General features: G+C 63.4%; 2 protein-coding genes across 7 annotated transcripts in view; one reads left to right on the top strand and one right to left on the bottom strand.

Annotated features, from left to right (window-relative positions):
• The window catches only part of MCF2L (MCF.2 cell line derived transforming sequence like), a 129,614-nt gene that overhangs the window by 26,743 nt on the left and 84,408 nt on the right, over nucleotides 1-18,463 (top strand). Inside the window, exon 1 of one of the 6 annotated variants that reach the window (XM_032314220.1) lies at nucleotides 9,799-9,949. The exons of 3 other annotated variants lie outside the window; for them this stretch is intronic. Coding sequence is in view for 1 of the 3 variants with exons in the window: in XM_032314214.1 (XP_032170105.1) it covers nucleotides 9,905-9,983 (79 nt within the window). In the remaining 2 variants the exon portion in view is untranslated. Of the gene's footprint in view, nucleotides 1-9,798; nucleotides 9,984-10,412; nucleotides 10,590-18,463 lie in introns of those variants that run through there. 2 more of the 6 variants (XM_032314214.1, XM_032314219.1) reach the window with 2 other exon arrangements.
• Nucleotides 4,943-7,234, bottom strand: LOC116573900. Its single transcript, XM_032314288.1, is given in 6 exon segments — nucleotides 4,943-5,614; nucleotides 5,943-6,048; nucleotides 6,051-6,076; nucleotides 6,323-6,537; nucleotides 6,742-6,957; nucleotides 7,190-7,234. Coding segments are annotated over 5 exon segments (825 nt in total). The 5' UTR covers nucleotides 6,820-6,957; nucleotides 7,190-7,234; the 3' UTR covers nucleotides 4,943-5,214.

Genomic DNA, 18,463 nt, shown 5'->3' with positions numbered 1-18,463 from the left:
AATCAAAACCACAATGAGATATCACCTCACACCAGTCAGAATGGCTAAAATCAACAAGTCAGGAAATGACAGATGCTGGCGAGGATGCGGAGAAAGGGGAACCCTCCTGCACTGTTGGTGGGAATGCAAGCTGGTGCAGCCACTCTGGAAAACAGCATGGAGGTTCCTCAAAATGTTGAAAATAGAACTGCCCTATGACCCAGCAATCGCACTACTGGGTATTTACCCTAAAGATAACAAATGTAGTGATCCAAAGGGGCATGTGCACCCGAATGTTTATAGCAGCAATGTCCACAATCGCCAAACTATGGAAAGAACCTAGATGTCCATCAACAGATGAATGGATCAAGAAGACGTGGTATATATACACAATGGAATACTATGCAGCCATCAAAAGAAATGAAATCTCACCATTTGCAACGACGTGGATGGAACTAGAGCGTATCATGCTTAGTGCAATACGTCCATCAGAGAAGGACAGTCATCATATGATTTCAGTCATGTTGGAGTCTAAGCAACAAGACCGAAGATCATAGGGGAGGGGGGAAAACAAAACAAGACGAAACCAGAGACGGAGACAGACCGTAAGAGACTCTTCACTCTAGGGAACAAACTTAGGGCTGCTGGAGGGGACGGGTCGGCGACGGGGTAGCTGGGGACGGTCGCCAAGGAGGGCGCGGATGTGATGAGCAGCTGATGAGTGACTGACCTCTACCTCCGAACCTGAGGACACAAAATATGTTACTGAATTGAATTTAAACTTTTTCTTTTTTAAAAGAAAGAATGGTATTGACACCCCCCTTTATTTCCTGCCCTGTTTTTATGTTGCAGTGTTGAGGCAGAATTCCCTGTCCTCAGGAAACCTGTTTTTTGTTCTTGGGGCATTTGACTGATTAGACGTGGCCCACCACATCATGGAGGGTGCGTGATCTGCTTTCCTCTGAGCTGCCTGGTTGCAGGTGTTGGTCAGCCACACCCGTAATGTCTGCACAGTGGCCCCCGTGAGTCTGGTCTGGATGATGGGAGCAGAGTCTTGCGAGCTGACACAGGCACTGACTAACCTGATCGTTCCGTGGCCGGACCCTCTCCTTGCTCACCTTCCCTACCGGTGGCCCCCCTTTCCTGCTCCTGCCAGCCACGCCCCCTACACCAGGGCACAGCCCGCCTGCCGCCTCCAGCGTTCTCACACGCCGCTCACAGCTCGCACAGCCGGAAGGCACACGTCTGCTCCCCGGGCTCGCAGGGCCCCTGCAGGTCACGGCGACGAGCTTCCGGACTCTGCCACGTGCAGGTGTGGACAGGCCCTGAGCTGTAAGTGCGGCGCTGCTGGGAAGGCTAGCGCACGAGGGTGCAGTGGCCCGGCCATCTGGTGGGGCAGGAAGGCCCCTCGGGGGAGGACGGGGACATGGCAGGAGGTGGGGCCCCCCTTGGCCCCGTGCAGTCGGTGACAAGCTTCTCTTGTGTGCCACGGGTCTCATCCCAGATAAAGGACCGCAGCGTTCCTACCTGGAGGGATTAGGGCACAAGGGCACTGGGAGAAGTTCATGAAATTAAACATCGCTTCTGTTTCCTTCAGTTCTTCTGGAAGGAACCAGAGGGATGGGCTGGAAGCCGGGCACTCCTGTGTCCTGATGTCTGAGGTCAGAGCGTCCTTTGTTCCCAAAAGCAAGTGGCGCCAGCAGGAGCGCAGCTTCCCCGGCTGCACCTCCCTGAGGACAGCCCGGCCCCTGCTCCCCCTGAGGAGGCGGCTTGGGAGGCTCGCGGAACAACAGGAGGAAATGACGCGAAGGAAGCCTTGTTTGCTCGGTCACAGCTGTTAGAGACATCCCCGGCTGTGTCCGTGCGCTCAGCGCGTCCGGCCACTTTCTCACCGAGAGAGTGGAGGCATCACGGCCCTGGCAGGCAGAGGCCCTCGGCAGGAGGGACGCCAGCGTCTAGAAAGGGCACAGCGGCCCGTGCCGGCTGAGTGCCTGACGCCCCTCGACGGGCTGTGAGATTCAGTCCGACCGACTAGGAAGGGACCGGCTCGCTCCCTCGGTTTTCCGAGCGATCGCAGATGTCTCCATGGTGAGGGAGCGGTTTACGTGGTAGCGTGTGTGTCTCAGGACAGCACCACGCTCGTGGGCACAGACGTGGGCTCTTCCTGCTGACCCCGCCGGGTTTGGGGGCCTCAGGGCCTCACCGGTGGGGTGGCTTCTCTCCCCAGGGGTGGGATGGCGGCCACGGCTCCTGGAGGACAGTGTGCGAGGCGTCACCACCGTCCTGCTGCCGCCGTAACAAGTGACCGCGCGGGGTGGCTCGGACGCCCACACTGACGACCCTTGTGCCCTCCACTCCCGGAGCTCAGAGCCGAAGTGTGGGCAGGGCGGGTTCCGTCTGGAGGCTCCGGGAGAAGCCCCGCGTCCTCCCCCCGCCTCTGAGCCCTGCTGCTATGAGGCCCCTGGGCTACGCCAGGCCCAGCCAGGAATCCCAGTGTTCCTGCCTTGAGATCCCCCGCTGGTCACATCTCCCAAGTCCCTGTGTCCCCGCGGGCTGACGCGTCCGCAGGTCACTCTACTCTCTGCACTCTGAGTCACAGGCTTGCTGCCATGTCCAGGCTGTGGTAGCGGGTCCAGGGGGCCCCCGCGGAGCCCCTGAGGCTTGGGTTACAGTAGCAAAGCCCCGGGCTCTTCCGCACACGGTCCTCTCGGCCTCCTTCCCCGTCCCCTCATGGAGGCCTGGATTTTCCCGGCATCCCCACCCGGGGCTCCTCCAGGAGCCGGAGCCACCCCTGCCCTCCTCGTGTACCCAGGGGACCGCAAGGGACACGCGGGACGGTGCTTCTGATGATCTAGTCTGCTAGATGTTGGTCAGAAAACAGGGCAGAAAGTTGTAACTCAAAGGAAGGAAGAAACTTTGTGTGACTGTGTCGTTGTCGTGGGAAGAAGACACACATAGACAGCTGGGCTCTGAACGCCGTGTCCCCAGAGCCCACGTGCCGCACCCTAAGCCCCCAGGAGACGGCGTTTGGGGTCGGGTCTCAGGGAGGTGGCGCGGTCCTGGGATGGAACCCTCAGAAAGGACATCCCAGAGCGCGCCCTCGCCTGCCTGTCCCCTGGGAGGACCCAGCGGGAAGGCCCTGAACAGGACCCTGCGGCTCGTCCCACAGCCTGACCGTGCGGGCGCCCTTACCCGGACGTCCAGCCTCTGGGACGGGGAGAATCCGTGTGGCTTGTGGCCCCCCGGCCTGTGGTGCTGAGGGGAATGAGCCACAGGGAGCCTGTTTCCCTGGGGAATCCGCCGACCTGGGGGCTGGTCAGGCACCAGAAGCCACGCACAAGCCGACGCCCCCACATTGGCCCCAGATGCGCAGTTGGGGTGGCAGGGCGGGGCCCGAGTCTGGGGATACTCCGGACACAGGGACCCCAAGGAAGCCAGCGGCCCGGCCCCCCAGTAGTCTGGCCCGCCCCTGCCCTCGGCCTGCACATCTGCAGTGGGACCTGTGACCCCTCCTGTTCTCGAGCCCCAGAGTCAGGGGTCAGGGGTCACCCCTCCCTCAGGAAGGCTCCACGGGGACCCCCTCCCGCGCCCGCCCACCCCAGCAGCACCACCCGGCCTCCACAAGCTTCCAGCTAGGGTCGTCCGGAAGGTCACTGCTGGGTCACAGGACCTTGTTCCTGTCGGCTGGCGGCTGATGGCCCACGGGGCCGTGGGTGACCGTCCCCCGGTGCGTTACGCAAAGCGTGTCCCAGCCTTGCTGCTGTGCGGCTGACGCAGACGCGCCGACTTTCATGTCTCCTCTCGCAGCTCATGACGCGTTCGCCCGATGACCCCACGGCCGCGTCCAGCCCTCGTCCGCCCGGACCTGGGCTCTTCGCCGGCAGACGATGGCGTTTCAGAGCCGGGCCTTCCTACAGGCCTCGCTCCCGAGCCCCCGCACCCCGTCTCCTCTGTGGGACACCCTCCCCTCCGGCTCCGGCTCCCTGGTCCCCCCGCGGACAGGGCCGAAGGCCTTGGTGACACTTCATCCCGATGCCCAGCTCGCCTGCCGTGTTTGGTCACTAACGCAGCCGCGGCGGCTTTTCCGCTGGGCTGGGGCCTGCCCGGGCGCTCCCAGCCTCCATCCCGCCCCCCGCCCCCCCCCGCTGGCCCCTCCTCCTCCTCCCTGCCCGCCCTCCGGACGCACGCCGCACGCACACACGCCTGCACGCTCGTGTGCTCTGACCTGCCCGGCCGTCTCAGGTTCGGTCTGCACTGCCCGGGGGGCCCACTCGTCCTGGTCGGCCAGGCCCACGCCGTGCGCCCTCCTGCCGGCCCTGCGTGGGGGCCCCTTCCCCTGCAGCCCCCATGCCTGCTCAGCTGCGTACACCCGTCTTCCCCAGACCTGGGCAGTGGGGGCTGCTGAGTCCTTTGGCATGGCTGCCCCATCTCACCGTCTCTCCGCAGACACGCGGCCCCGGGGCGTGGGGTGTGCAACAGGGTGCGCAGCAGGGTGACTGGGTCCGGGCGCGTGTTTTGGAATGATCAGCGCGGCGAGGTTAGCTAGCACGTCTGACGCGCATCTGTGTTGTTCTGTGGTGAGGACGTCTGTACCCCTGGGCGGTGCCCACGGGTGTGACAGGTGTGCTTTTCTCCAGCAACTTCTGCACGTGCGGCCCCGAGGTCGTTCACCTGCTCACGGAACATGTGTGGCCCGTGGGCAGCGTCATGCCCAGCACTTGGAAGCCAGCGGCTGCTCTTGGCGTCCACAGGTCCTGTGCTTCCAGATCCCATGCACCGGTGACCTGCATCTGTCCCTCTCGGACGCCTTTCACTTAACGCCAGGCTCTTGGGGTCTGCCCTGCTGCTGCTGAGGGCAGGGGGTCCTTTTGGGGCCGAGTAGTGGCCCCCGTGCACATGGTGCCCCAGTTGCCCCCATGACTGTGAGTTGTGCCGCTAGAAACACAGGGTACAGGTACCCCTTTTTCTGCAGAAAACTTTATTGTTCCCATGTGGTCCGTGGCTTGGGAAAGGGCTTCAGGGGAGGGGAGGAAAAGCAGCCTTGCATCTGCAGGGACAGGCTCTGGCACCAGGGGGATGCCAGAGTGGCCCCCAAGGCGGCTCCAGAGGCTCCTGGTCCTGCTTGAGGATGAGCCTGTCGAAGAAACGATCGCCCAGCCCAGCCTGGGGGCCGGCCGGCCTGCGAGGTGGGTCAGGGGGTCGTCCGGCTTCCCGTAGGGTGAAGGGTTCACTGCCTCATCCAGGAAGTCCCAGAGCTGGGTATGTGCAGGCTGATCCAGGCACGCAGACCCACAGGGCCCCATTCGGGCTCCGTCCAGAACCAGGTAGCTTCTGTGGCTTCCAGGCTTTGTCCCCACTCGCCCTGGGACGGCTTCTCCCATCACGATGGTGCAGCCCCTTCAAGGGAAGCTTGGAGCCCTTGTGCTTCTCCTCGCCCAGCTCACAGAAGGGGCCCACGCCCTCCCGAGCCCAGGCATCGTGGTCGAAGTAGGAGCCCAGAGAGAGGCAGGGGCATGTGGAGCAGGCGGCTGGTGGCTGCCTCCACCCCGGGGAAGAATCTGGATGCATCTGGAGCTCATGGGTGGTCAGCGATACGGACCGCAGCTCACAGGCGGGTGCTGGCCGGTCCCAGAGGCTGAGGGTAACGGGAAGGGGGCTCTGAAGGTGGGAGGGTGGTCGGAGGCCCGTGGAAGGGGCATCCCTGGGTCTGTTCTGTCCACACACTGTTAGAGCCAGAGACCGACAGGACGGCGGGGTGCGCTGCCCAGGGAGCTCTTAAAATTAGGATTTTTCTTTTCCCTGGGTGTGTTCGCAGAGGAACATTGCTGGGCTATGTTGTAGTTTCATTTTAGGTTCGTCCTAAAGCTTTGTGGGCCTTCCCTACTGCTGTCCGCCACGGCTGCCGCAGCCTCGCCCCCGCCACCGCGCCGAGGGCCCCCCTTTCTCGCCATCCTGGCCAACGCCTGTTATCTCTTGTCTCCACAGTCAGAGCCATCCTGAGAGGTGGGAGGTGGCCTCTCCTGTGGTCTGACCACTGGGGTGGGGCACACTCATGCAGCCCCCCGGGGCGTCCTGCCCCTTCTGTCCGGTGTTGGGCCTGGGGTTTGAGGAAAGGTCACTGGAGGGGGGTCACGGGTGCTGGCGGGGAGCTGCGGGGCCCCGAGGGCTGGGAACGAGGTGGTGGAGGCGGGCCAGGTTTCTGGGGCTGGGGCTGAGCGGTGGGTAGTGGCGGTCCCCCATCCTGAGGATACAGTCCCCCCCTCGTCCCTCCTCCCTGGTGGCTCCGTCCTGCAGCCACCCATCCGTGAGGTCCCTCGGGGCTGCCCCTGCCAGGGGACCCTGCGGGGTTCCTCCAGCTCCCCATCCCTGGGAAGCCTGTTGCTGCCCAGCTGTGCCAGGAGAGTCAGCAGCTTGTGCCAGGAGAGCCCCTGCTTCAGCAGCGTCCGGTGGAGGGCCTGGGGCCTCGCTCTCTGCCTCCGCTGCTGCCCGCGCCTGTTTCGCATTCGGCACGACGGAGTCAGATTTCGTGTCTCTGCGACTTGCTGCTAGAGCTCCAGGCTGGGTGGTTTGCGGCTGAGACCGGGAAACCCGCTAGTCAGTTCACTGCGCGCAGCCGGACCAGCCTCCCTGCCCTCCCCTCCCTGCCCCCCTGCCCTCCCCCTCCCCTGCACCCCCTCTTCTCCTCCCCCTCCCCTCTTCTCTCCTGTGCTCCCCCCACCCCCCACTCCCTCCCTGCCCACCTCCCCTCCCCCCTTCCCTTACGGCCCCATCCTCGCCCGCCCAGTACCGTAAGCCCCACTGCTGCAAACACGGGTGTCCCGAGCACGTCCCAGAGCACATGGCTGGAGCCGGGGCTGCCCGTATCTTGGACTTTGTCAGGCGGCCTCACGTCACTTCCACAGGGGGTTTGCCCCTGGACCGGCCTCATTCACCAGCTTGTTCACCACCAGGCCAGAGGGACTCACCCCTGTTCGTGGCCTGCCCGAGGTAGAGAGTAACCCCCTCGGGGTCAGGAACAGTCGTTCCCTCCGTGCTCCAGGACGCACCTGGTGTGGGTTTCTTCTTCCCAAGTCCCCCTTTCCCCATGCTGCCCCCTTGACGTGGGGACGGGCACCGCCGGAGGAAGGGTTAGTTCCGAGGCCCAGCGGCCCAGCGCGTCTCCCCCTCCCCCCAGAGCACCGGCACGGCCTCAGGCTCCCCAGGCTCTCACCTCCCTTCATGGCTAACTTCCCGTGCTGGTTGCTAAGAGGACGTGTTGGGTGTCCAGGTGTGACATTACATCCGCCTTCCCGCCTGGGCACCGTTGGGCCTCCTGGGGCGGGCGGACAGCCATGTCCTGTTTTTCCTCTCTGGGAGGGGTGAGACAGCCATAGAAAGGTGGCCTGCACCCTTGGGACCTGCGGGCCAAGATTCTTCCGCAGCGTTGGGTTTGGGACCCTGTGTACCTAACTGTCCCTTATTTCCCGTAGGGGACTTTGGGGACGGCATTCCAGGTGGGGCGGGACGATGTTCCCTGAAGCAAACACTCGTCTAGGCCCGTGTTTCTGTCTGCATCCGGGTTCGGATCCCGCCTCTGCCGCGGACCCGCTGCGTGACCCTGGGCAAGGCACCCTCTCTGGGCCGTAGTCTGTAAAGCAGCCTAAGAGCCGCGCCGCCTCCTGGTGGAGGCCACGTGCGTGGAGGAGGTAGCAGAGTCCGCGGAGCGCACCGCACTCAGCGGTCGTTGGGTGGCGCCGTTTGGGCCGCTATGCTTTAGGCAAATATGAAATGATTTTTAGAGAAAACACCATTTATGCCTTAATTTAAGGAGAGAGAAGGTTAGGAGGAGGCAGAAGGAGGGGTTTATTCTAAGTGACGGGGGCTCGCGTGGCGGTGGGGCTGGTGAGCTGGAAATGCGCAAGGCAGGAGCAGGATGCAGGCCCAGGGAAGAGCCCGTTGCAGGTCAAGTCTGGCGGCACTCTGGGGACAGTATTCCCTCTTCCTCGGGGGGGTCGTCTTGGTCGCCTAAAGCCTTCAACTGATTTGACGAGGCCCACCCATACCAGGGAGCATGGTCTGCTTTACTCGGAGTCAGCTGACTCACATGTTACATCTACAAAATGCCCTCAAAATGACATCCGGCCTGGTGTTTGAGCCAACATCTGGGCACCGGGCCTGGCCACATGGACCTCTAAGGGGCACCCGTCACAGAGGGCAGCAGACTCAGCCCTTGAAGCAGTGCCAGAGTGAGCGGCTCGGTCCGGGGGTGGCACCAGCCACAGGCACTTCAGGGGACAGGGTGGAAGACGCAGGGTTGAGGAAAGAAGCCGAGTGTGAGTGGAGGTGTCCCTGCATGAGGGCGTCAGTGAGAGCAGGCCAGAGGGTCTGGAGGGAAATGCTGGGTGGCGTGCCTAGCCACGTGGGGTCCACAGACCCTCGGGGTTCCGCCTGCCTCTCAAGTTTGAGCACCGCCTGAGAACACTTCTGTGCTCAAAAGGGGTTGAACCAGGCGAGGCAGGAGGTGGAGGTGCCTGGGGCCAGGGGCTCCCATCCAGGTGAGCAGGTGGGGGTGCCGGTCGGGGCCAAGGCAAAGTGGGGTGTTGAGGACACACGGGGCGGTTGCTGCCTTTGGGACAGTGGGAAGCTGGGCGCCGCCCACTGCACTTGGGGAGGGAAGGGCTTTAGCTCGGCCTGAGTGGACACAGCAGGTGTGGGGGGGGGCGTGTCCTGCTCGCAGAGGGCAGCCCTGGACAAGGGGAAGCCTCACTGTCCACCCTGCGACGCGGCCTCTCTGGAACCCTCTGTTCACCGGGCTCTCCTTGAACCCTCGGAAGGGCTGGTGTGCAGGTGGTTTGATGCTAAAAACAAAACAAAAGAAAACGAAAGGAAAGGAAAGGGAAAGAAGAAAGGCAGCTTCACCCTCCCTCTCCGCCTTCATTCCATGCCGCAGCAATTCGTTTCCAGATCTTTCTTGTCCCCAGGCCATGACTTCCCAGAGGACAGATCTGGTCACCTTTGTCTGTTGACCCTGGGACCCTGCTGGGTGCCCTTATGCGGAGGGAGGCTGCAGGTAGAGCCTCCGCTGCCCCATGCTTGAATTTCCCACACCCGGCGCGGATTCCGGGAGGCCCTGCTCGCGGCAACGCCAGCCACAGAAGGACGGCAGGTCCCGGGGAGCAGAGGCCCTGCGCGTGGCGCCCGCACACCTGCTCCCCCCGCCCTCGGCGGTGGCGGCCACGCTCCCCGCGACTCCCCTCTGCCTGCCAGGCGCTCAGGTGTAAAATGCACCCGGTGGCTTCGCGCCAACCGCGGCGAGGTCGGAGGGGCCCCGCGAGCCTGCGGCGCGCTCGTCTCCCCGCCCGGGCGTCCCCAGGCCAGCGGCGCGGCTGGGGGAGGGCGCGGTCCACCCCGCCAGCCGCGGGGGACCGGGACCGCCGCGCGCGGGGACGGCTGGGCGGCATGCGGCGGCGCGGAGAGCGCGCGCTCGGCTGCTGCGGGCTGTGCACCTGCCCCAGGGCGGCCGCAGGTACAGTGCGGGGAGCCGTGCCGGGCGCCCTCCGTTCGCGCCCCGCAGCTCCTCGTCCTCCCCAGCGAGGGCGCAGAGACCCGGGGCGGGGAGCGGCTTGTGCCTCTGCGCGGGGAGCACCCTTGGGACTGTGGGGGCCCCGGGGGGGGGCCGCGGGGGTGCGCGCGCAGGGCTCAGGTGACCTCGGCCGTGCGCGCGCAGGGCCCCCAGGTGACCGCGGGGACTCGCGGGGCAGGCGCGCCGCTTCCGCTTCCGCCCCGCAGCCCCCCTGCCGCAGGGCGCGCCCCCTCGGCGGGGCTCGGGAGCCAATCCCGGGCAGGCGGCGCGGCCGTGCCCCCCCCCATCGCGCGACCCCACCCCTGAGGCACCGTCTGCGGCGGAGGGACGCGGGCGGCGGAGGGCCCCGCGCTCCGCCGGAGGATGAGGTTCTGGCTGCGGCGCGAGGAGATGGCGGTGGCGGAGATGGTGCGGAGGCTAAATGCGGTTTGCAGGCGCGCTGGTAGGAGGAGCCGCTGGCCTGACAGCTGGGTGCGGTGTCGGGAGCGTCTCCCGGGTGCATGGCCGCCTCCGCGCCCTTCCCCCGCGGCGCGGGTCGCAGGCTGCGCGCCAGGTCCCCGCGGACCGTCCTCGCTCGTCGCGCGCGCGGTCGGAGCGTCCGGGGCCCCGGGGCCGGGTGTGGCCGAGCGCGCGCCCCCACCCCCCGCGCGTCGGTCGCATCCGTCCTGGGGGGGGTCGAGGATCCCCGAGCCGGGGGCTGTGCAGCGGGTGCGGGGCTGGGGCTGTGCGCGCTCGCGTCCAGGAGGAACAGTGCGCGTCAATCCGATGGTGCTTTTTCCACCAAATATAATTAAAACCTAGGACGGACGCTTGAACAGGGGGTAGGTAAGGGGGGAGGAGCCTAAGCGGACCTACGTTCTCTGTGTTGATTAAAAGGTGACTTAGACTGAGCTTTGAGGAGCAGTTTGAATGGATCCCTTTGGAGCTGAGAGAAGGCTGAGCGGGCAGGGTCCTGCTCTGGGTCTCCATGCCGCGAGGGCGGGAGGAGGGCGTCCGCAGCCCCCAGCTTTCCTTGACATGGAGAAGAAATAACCGTTTATCATTAAAAGTAAGTTGCCAGTTTCTTGCCCGGTAATTGCCATATGTTATGTCGTATTTCATTACCTCGTTGTCTAAATAATGCGTTTCTGCGGGATTAGATTCTGTCCCTTGGCTTAGGCGTGGGCTCCCTCCTCTCTCTCTCCCGTAAGCGGGAGACCCCACGGGGCTTTGAGAGCAAAGCCAGGGTTAAACATCGTTGTGTGTGATTATCTAACCAAGATCCTTGGAGACATTCTGTGTTTAATGGTGATTTTTGTGATTAAAGCCACTGGATTTATTGTATATGGGTCAAAAGACAATAACCCGTCGTGTGCCATCGACCTCGTATTCCCAGAGACACGGCTCCCTTTCCCTGGAACTCGGTTGCGTTTGGCTTGCTGTGGGGTATGGCCTGCGTCGTGGGGTGAAGGGCACGGTGGCTCGCAGACGCACAGGAGCACCCTCGGCTCAGGCTTTGGGGTTGGAATGACAGAGCAGGAACAGCTCCAAGAGTGATGTCATTGCCTAGGTTTTAGGGATGGAGGTTTTTTCTGGAGCGGGCTGGGAGAGGCGCATGTGCATGTGAGTTGTAAAAGCCTTCCCTGTAGAGCAGGAGGGACAGGCTGCTCCCTGAATCTGCTGCGAGCTGGGCGTCCACGTTGACTGCAGCCTTGCGCCAAGCAGCGAGTCCCACATGTGTGTCCTTTGTCACATCTGGGCTCCCGTGGCTGCAGATTCCACCAAGTCTCTCCCAAATCCAGTCAACAGGCGCCTGCTTTACGAATCCCTAGTATTGCTTAGTGGAGGAGAGGACAGCAGTGCACCCGGGAACCACTAACACCGTCGGCTCCTTCGGCACAAAGTCCTTCCATCCAGCTACGTGTCCCCCGCACTGCCCCCCCCCGGCCCCGCCGCCTCATGCAGGCTTTGTGTATCCCGCGCCATTGACGCAGTCCTGCCGCCGCTGTGGGGCACGCACACCTTCCCTTGTGGGGACGGGAATCTAGGTCGATGTCAGCCTCCTCCCCAGCCTGGGCCAGAACACACACACCTCCTGACAGGAACTCTCTCCCCATCAGTGCAGAACTGCTGTTCAGAGGTTACAGGCATTGTGCCTCCAAGGTCACCAGCAGTTAGTGGCAGATGGCAGGATGCAGATCTGTAAGCTGGTGTTGTGACTCGGGGCAGGGGCCTGAGCCCTGAGGACCAGGGCAGAGCTGATGGGCAGCGCTCAGGGACCTTTCAAAGGCTTCGTGCCTGTTTCCCTCTGCAGCTCCTCCCATGGACAGTCGCCGCTCTCCGTCCGAGGGTCTAGACGTGCTGCTGCCTTGTCCCCCCTTCAGAAGGACTGGCTGCCGTGAGGGGTCCGGGCTGGTCTGCATGTGAGGGGCGCGGGGGGCGCCATGTGGCGGGTGGTGCTGCGCCTGCCGACCTTGAGAACTGGAAGTGCATGTGCTCTTCAGCCCGGTCTTTAACCTCAAGGCCATGAGCAGCTTGCGGAAGCTCCTGTGCTGGGTGGCGGCTCCTTTCCAGCGTTTTCATAATTTTGGTTTTCTCTTTAGATTCATAGTAATTGGTGAAAAAGCAATAAACACTTGAGGGAGAGACCCTGATGGACCTATAGTCGGTTTGAACATGTGCTGGGGCGCCTGGGGGCTCTGTCTGTGAAGCAGCCGCCTTCGGCTCAGGTCGTGATCTCAGGGTGCTGGGATCGAGCCCCACATTGGGCTCCCTGTTCAGTGGGGAGCCTGCTTCCCCCTCCCTCTGCCTGCCTCTCCCCTGCTTGTGCTGTCTTTCTTGCTGTCTCTCCGTCAAATAAATCAATAAAATCTTTTTAAAAAGTAAAAAAATAAAAAATAAAAAGCAACTAACAGGTGCCTGTTGCGGAACCGTGGTCCTCCAGCCAGGTCCTCTGAACCTTCTGGAGGGAACCGTCACAGATCTGCCCCCCACCCCCTCCCCCCGTTTCTGTGCGGTGGAGCCTGAGAATCAGGTCTCAGGTGATGCCGGTGGTGGTGGTCCAGGAACCAGACTCGGGAAACAGCGGCTGGGGGAGTCTGGAAGTCTGGGGCCACCTTGTGCTTGCCCTGACCTCAAGCAAGGTAGCATCTCCCGTCGTGGATGGATGGTGCCTGGTCGGGCGGACGGGCCGGGGGGTGGCGGGCCTGATGGACGGGTGCACGGGTGAGGCTGCACGTCAACCTGTAAGCTCTGTCCTACTGGGGAGTTCGTGTGGCCCCCAGGTCCTGGGGTGTGTGTCAGTCAGAGCGTGTGTGACGCCCCCGGCCCCACTCTCGTGAGCTCTCCCCGCCTGCCTGTCCCGTCTCCTCCCCACTGCGCTCGCCACCGTCCGAGAAGCTCGATTCCCGCTGACAGCCCAGCTGCGAGCCCGGCCGCTCAGAGTGCGGAGTGGGGCTCTCCTTCCGGCAGCGTCTGTCACTGAGGGCACATCCCTCCGAGACCCCAGGCCCCCCGCCGCATTCGCTCTGATGTGGAGGGGGACGCTGTCGGATGACTCTGTGGCTGGGACCTCCGGACAGACCCGAGGAAGGAGCATAAGCCTAGCTTTGTGACACACCTGATCTGGGAAGTTTCTTCTTGGCAAAAATAGAAGATTCAGGCTAGGAGGGGAGAGAGCCTAGAAGAGCAGGCCCAGGCAGAGCTCTGTGCGGGAGCAGAGGGGCCCCGTCCTCTTCCGTATCATGTGCAGGCTGCACTGGCCCTAAGTCTCCTCTTCCAAGGCCTTCTTGGTGCTCGGTGTGCTGGGCTTTCCCTAAGACACCATGCTGTTCGGGGCCGGCAACAGTGCAGTCTTAATGGAACCCTCGGCTCCCCCACCTAGGACGGCCAGGCTCCAGCCCGGGACACATTCCGTGCCGCCGGGCTGACTTCTCTCTGGTCTCGGGGTGCAGCGTGCCTGGCTGCCATCCCCTCCTCCCCTCCGACGCGCGGGGCTGTGCGGCTGCTCCGGTCCTTCCCCGAGGCTCCCTGTGCTGTGATGACCGGGGCCTCAGTGGCTCCCGCACGCTCCCGCCGGCCCCACGGCGGGCATCGCGCCCTGCAGCCTCACTGGGGCTGACCCTTCCGTACTGGCTCAGCCCCACAGCCCTGCAGGGCGGCCAGCGCCCCCCTTGAATCTCGTGAGGAGGACCCCCCGCCGGCCGTCAGTCCTGGGAGGAGGACCCACCCCCGGGTCCGTCTCCCAGTAACTGGTGACGTCACAGGCCCAGGAGCCGTAAAGGATCCCTTACATTGGGGAAGTAGCTATTTTTCTGGATTACTTCAGAGAACTGTTTTAGAGACAAGAAGAGCACAGAGCTGTGGGGAACTGCACAGCTCCCTCCTGGCCCTGGGCAGTTCGGGGGACTGGTCAGTCGGGAGCCCGCTTCTCCTGCTTCGGGAGGGGACAGGACGCTCACGCTGTACTTACCTTCTTCCTGTTAGGGCTGTGCTTTTTGGGGTTGGATGTCTGCTTCATACGAACCCAGAAGCAGACCAAATAGGGACAGTGCATGAGTCCCAGAAATCATGAACTCTCCTGAAGATTTAAAAAAATGATTTTTTAAATATTGTTTTTTAATGAAGAGGAGATTGTGTTTTACCATGTAGAAACCAACCCAGTGTTTTAAAAGCGTTGAATTTTTCCTCTTTTGCCCCATCTAGAGCTGGTGCTGACGTGTGCCGTCTCTGTGCCTCTGAGGTTCTACCGTCAGGTGTCCTCCGCAGGTGCGCGGGGCCCAGCGCCGCCTCGTCTGTGAGCCTGGGGGTGCGCCCCGACCCCTGCTGCCACCCCAGGGCCGCCCCGGGGGAGCCTCTGTCGGCCGCCCCCTTCTCCCTGGGTCACTCTGCAGCTGGGAACGAGTCTCGCCTGGCCTCTCCTCCTAGCTGCTAGATGGCAGCAGGTGGCCGTCCCCAGGGCAGAACTCATGCCTGGGCTGTGTCACAGAATGCTTCTTGAAACCAAAACCGAGTGCAGCCGTCACCAAGAACCCTCCGGGTGGCGCGCCAAGGGTTTGGTCCCTGCTGCTGCTGATGGCCATATCCGTGTCTCCAGTGACACGACAGAGCCGACCCCACGTTGCAGAGAGAAGCTCTAGCCGGCATCTCCCCCGCCAGCTTCCCTTTGTGCAGACTTGTGTAGAGGGGGTGTCTGCTTGGGTTAATATGTGAAAATAAGTCCTTAACCCAGAAACGCCAAACCCATCCTAAGCATTTTCCGTGTAAAATGGAGTTTTGGCAAGCATCTTCAGTGCCTCATGCGGCTATTTGTGTTAGCGCCGTGGGGTCTGGGACCCTTGGTGTGTGAGGTGGGAATGGCAGGGAGGCGGGAGCCAGGGCCGGGGGAGCCGGGAGTGAGGGCACAGGGTTTGGGTCCCTGCGTTGGTCAGCCGTGGCCGCCAGACGAAGCACAGGTAGGAGGCTCCTTTCCCACGGTCTGGAGCCTGGAGGTCCGAGGCTGAGGTGTGGGCAGGCCAGTTCCCCCCCGAGCCCTGCAGATGGCCGTCTTACCCCGGTGCCCTGCCGTGGCTGTCCCTCCGTGGGGCTGTGTCTGATCTTCTTAGAAGGACCCCAGCCACGTGGGAGCAGGGCCACCCTGGAGGCCTCTCATTTCATCTCAGGTTTGTCTCTCCAGTCGCCGTGTCCCTGTGGAGTCACATTCTGACGTCCTGAGGTTGGCACTGGGACACGTGGAATGGTGGGGGTGTGGTTCGGCCCCTCCCAGCCGGACGGCGTGTGCGGTTGGGCCACGGTGACAACCTCAGTTCGGACCCCGGGAAATCGGAGCTTCCGAGACACCAAGCGGAGCCGCGGTTTCTAAAGGCTGGTGCGGCCTGCAGGGAAGGCAGAGCTGCCGAGTGAGCGGGAGGCCACGGCCTGGGCCGGGAGAGGGCTGGCGGCCTCTGGGGCCTGCGGCAGGTGTGCAGGCGGCAGGCAGTGTGGACGGGGGTCCTGGTGTGTTCTGAAGATGGGGCTGACGGACCTGGGTGCCGTGGGAGAGGAGTCGCTCAGGGCAACCCGCCTGCCCCCAGCTGGGCCGTCCCGGGCCCTTGTAGCTCTGGGCCATCCTCTCTCCCTGGGAAGGCGGCGTGCGGTCGAGCGGGATTAGTAGGACAGCGGCCTGGGAGCTGAGGGACCAGAGCAGCAAGAGGGGTCTTTCAGGGAAGAAGAAGGTTCCCAGGACGACCTCAGAGCATCGTGGCTTGACCCCCCGCCACCCCCGATGCACCTGCCAGAGGAAACTTGCCTTCTGGGTGGACCCAGCTGGTGCACAGACTCTCTAGGATGCCATGGGGTCTTCCCATGCAGCGACCGCAGCCTCTGCGGAGTGAACGTCTGCCTGGCGCGGGTTCCACCGTCCGCTCCTGTGGTGCCCGTGCCCGATGCCTTGGGTGGAACCCAGGGGCTGTTGGCTCAGCTCTGCCTTCTGCACGCCGAGTCCTTTCAGGAAGAAGGCCATCAGGCCGGTGGCATGGGTCTGTGGGGGGAGGTATGACGGACTGTGGGTCGGATCTGGGATCAGATGGGAGTGACCGTGACAGCCGGAACTGCTGCTGACTGTAAACAAGGCAGGTTCGCCGGAAGTGCCTACGGCTGTCACCGCAGAGTGGGGCCCGGGCTTGAGAGATTCCCCAGTGCGACTCTGGGGGTGAACTCTGTGGTGTGCGGCCTTTGGGATGGTCCGCTGGAGGTGCTGCTGATTTCCTGTGTCTGACCTGGGGTTCTCAGGCTGTGGTCTCCACCAGGCATCACTAGACACTTGTTGGAAAGGCAGATGCTCGGCCTGCCCCGGCCCGGTGCATCTGACGCCTGCACGGGTGCGGGAGGGCGCCGTGGCCCAGGTCGGTGGGCGGTGGAAGCAGACACCTCACTCCTTCTGTGGCCTCCAGAGATGGAATCAGATGGAAAACAAGGCCTCCCTGTGCTCGTGCCGCCCCTGCCTGGAGCTCCTGCTCTCGCCCACCAGCTAGTTTGGGGCCTTCCCTGCCTCCAGCCTCATGGCCGGAGGCTTGCCAGGAGCCTCGCCGGCCCCGCTGCGCCGCCTGCCTTGCAGCCGTGTTGCCACGTCCGTGGCTCTCTGACATCCTGACTGACCACTCGCCCCGGGCCTGGCGCGTGACTCCGTGTGTGTTGAAGCAGCGAGGGGCAGAGAGCACGAGTTGGTCTAAACTGCAGGCCTTCGTGAGAAGACAAAACCCCTAAAAACGGGAGACTGGTGACTGCGTCCCTGGTTTCCAGAAGGAAAATGTGCGATGGAGAAAGTGTGAATCGTCTGGTTGAGCTTTGGACGGGATGAACGGCGCGTGCGCAGAGGGGCGTCTCCAGCCTCTGCCGACACACCGCACTCACGGCAAAGCGCGTCTGGGAGCCTCGGAGGGACGTCCTGCCCTGGTGCCTGGACTCGGAGAAAGCCTTTCTCTGTCCCGCACGGTCTGCGGTGCACAAAGTGTGAGGTGACAAGACTTGGGATTCTTTCCCAGCGAGCGCTCGCTCCCGGCCCCTCCGCCGGGGCCAGATGCGGGTGTGTGATCTGTGACGGGCGCTCGGCGGCCGTGGGACCTGCTTCGACAGATCTGCTGCACCAATGTGGCTGTCACGAGCGGCCCCTTCCTGCTGCTGCCAGCCCTTCGGGAGACGTGCCCGGGGCACCCGTTGCCCCTCTGGCCTGCGTCCAGAATGAGGCGAGTGGAGTGCGCCCCCCCCCCCGAGCCGTGTCTGTGGCACTGCACCGGGGCAGGCTGTTGGGCAGCATGAACGTGGCACCTGCTGTGATCTGAACCACCAGCCGTCCACGGGGAGAAGAGCGGGCCTCCACGTGACCCGTCTCCTCGTTGCTAAGATACTGAAGTGTTCTCTCTGGCCCTTGGTGGGAGCAGTGGACTCACCAGGACCCACCAGCGCAGCGCTGTCCGTCAGGATGGCGGGCTCCTGCCGCTGGAGGCGGGGGACGTGTTCTGTTGGCCCCCGGGTCAATCAGTAAGCAGAAATTGCAGAAGGCAGATCTTGACCAAGAGGGAGTATTTCTCCTAAGGACTCGAGAAACCGCTTCCCCTGGGTGTGACCCCAGGTGTGATCCCAGGCATGGCCCCGAGCGTGGCACAGACGTTGTCCAGTGCCTTGGAGGGCAAGCTGGGGACCATGGCGGCTCTGCGGTGCTCAGACGCGGTGGCTTTCAAGCTGCTTCCCTTGCTCACGTGTTTTGTGAATGTGTCTGAGGTGTCCACGTTCAGTGGACGTGGCTACAAACAGGGAAGGCCAGCCATTTGGTCCTTGGTTGAAGTGGGCGTCTGGAAGACGCTGACCACACGGAGAAGCATGAGGCCCCGGAGGCAGTTCCGAGGGACGCTTCGAATGTCTGGAAGAGCACGACCTTGGATTCGCAGGAATCAGCCACATTCGTGCTTCTGCATGTGTCCCCTCATTACCCCTTTGTGTGAGCAGAGCGGATGGCGGACATGAAGCTGGCTCCCGGTGAGAGTGCGCTGGGGGTACCAGACCTGGGCACTCAATGCGCGTCTGGTCATCGGGCCTCCCCTGGGGCCTGCCTGTGTCCGGTGTCTCCAGGGGACCCTCGCTGTGCTGCCACCTTCTCTTGAACCGGGACCTGTTCCTGGACCCACCAGCGCTCCAGACCCCCTGTTTCCAGGCAGCCCCTGCGTGTGCCCTTCACGTGGTTTGCTAAGTGTTTCACGGACCAGCTCCGAACCCCACCTGTGTCAGGGGTTTCCTGAGAATAATGGCCGTGTTCCAGGCTCCAGGGGGCCCACGGCGCTGAGCCCACGCAGGCCGATGAGGGCGGCCGCCGGCGCTGCTGCTGGCGAAGGCGGGACTCCCGGGCCCAGCGGGGGACTCTCACGTCGCAGCGGCTCCTCCGGCAGGCGCTCCAGGTGAGGGCGCGTTGGG

Source organism: Mustela erminea, chromosome 15, assembly GCF_009829155.1.
Source record: "Mustela erminea isolate mMusErm1 chromosome 15, mMusErm1.Pri, whole genome shotgun sequence".
In the NCBI taxonomy this organism is placed as follows: Eukaryota; Metazoa; Chordata; class Mammalia; order Carnivora; family Mustelidae; genus Mustela; species Mustela erminea.
The sequence above is the reverse complement of the archived record's forward strand: the minus strand, read 5'-3'. Positions and strand labels throughout refer to the sequence as shown.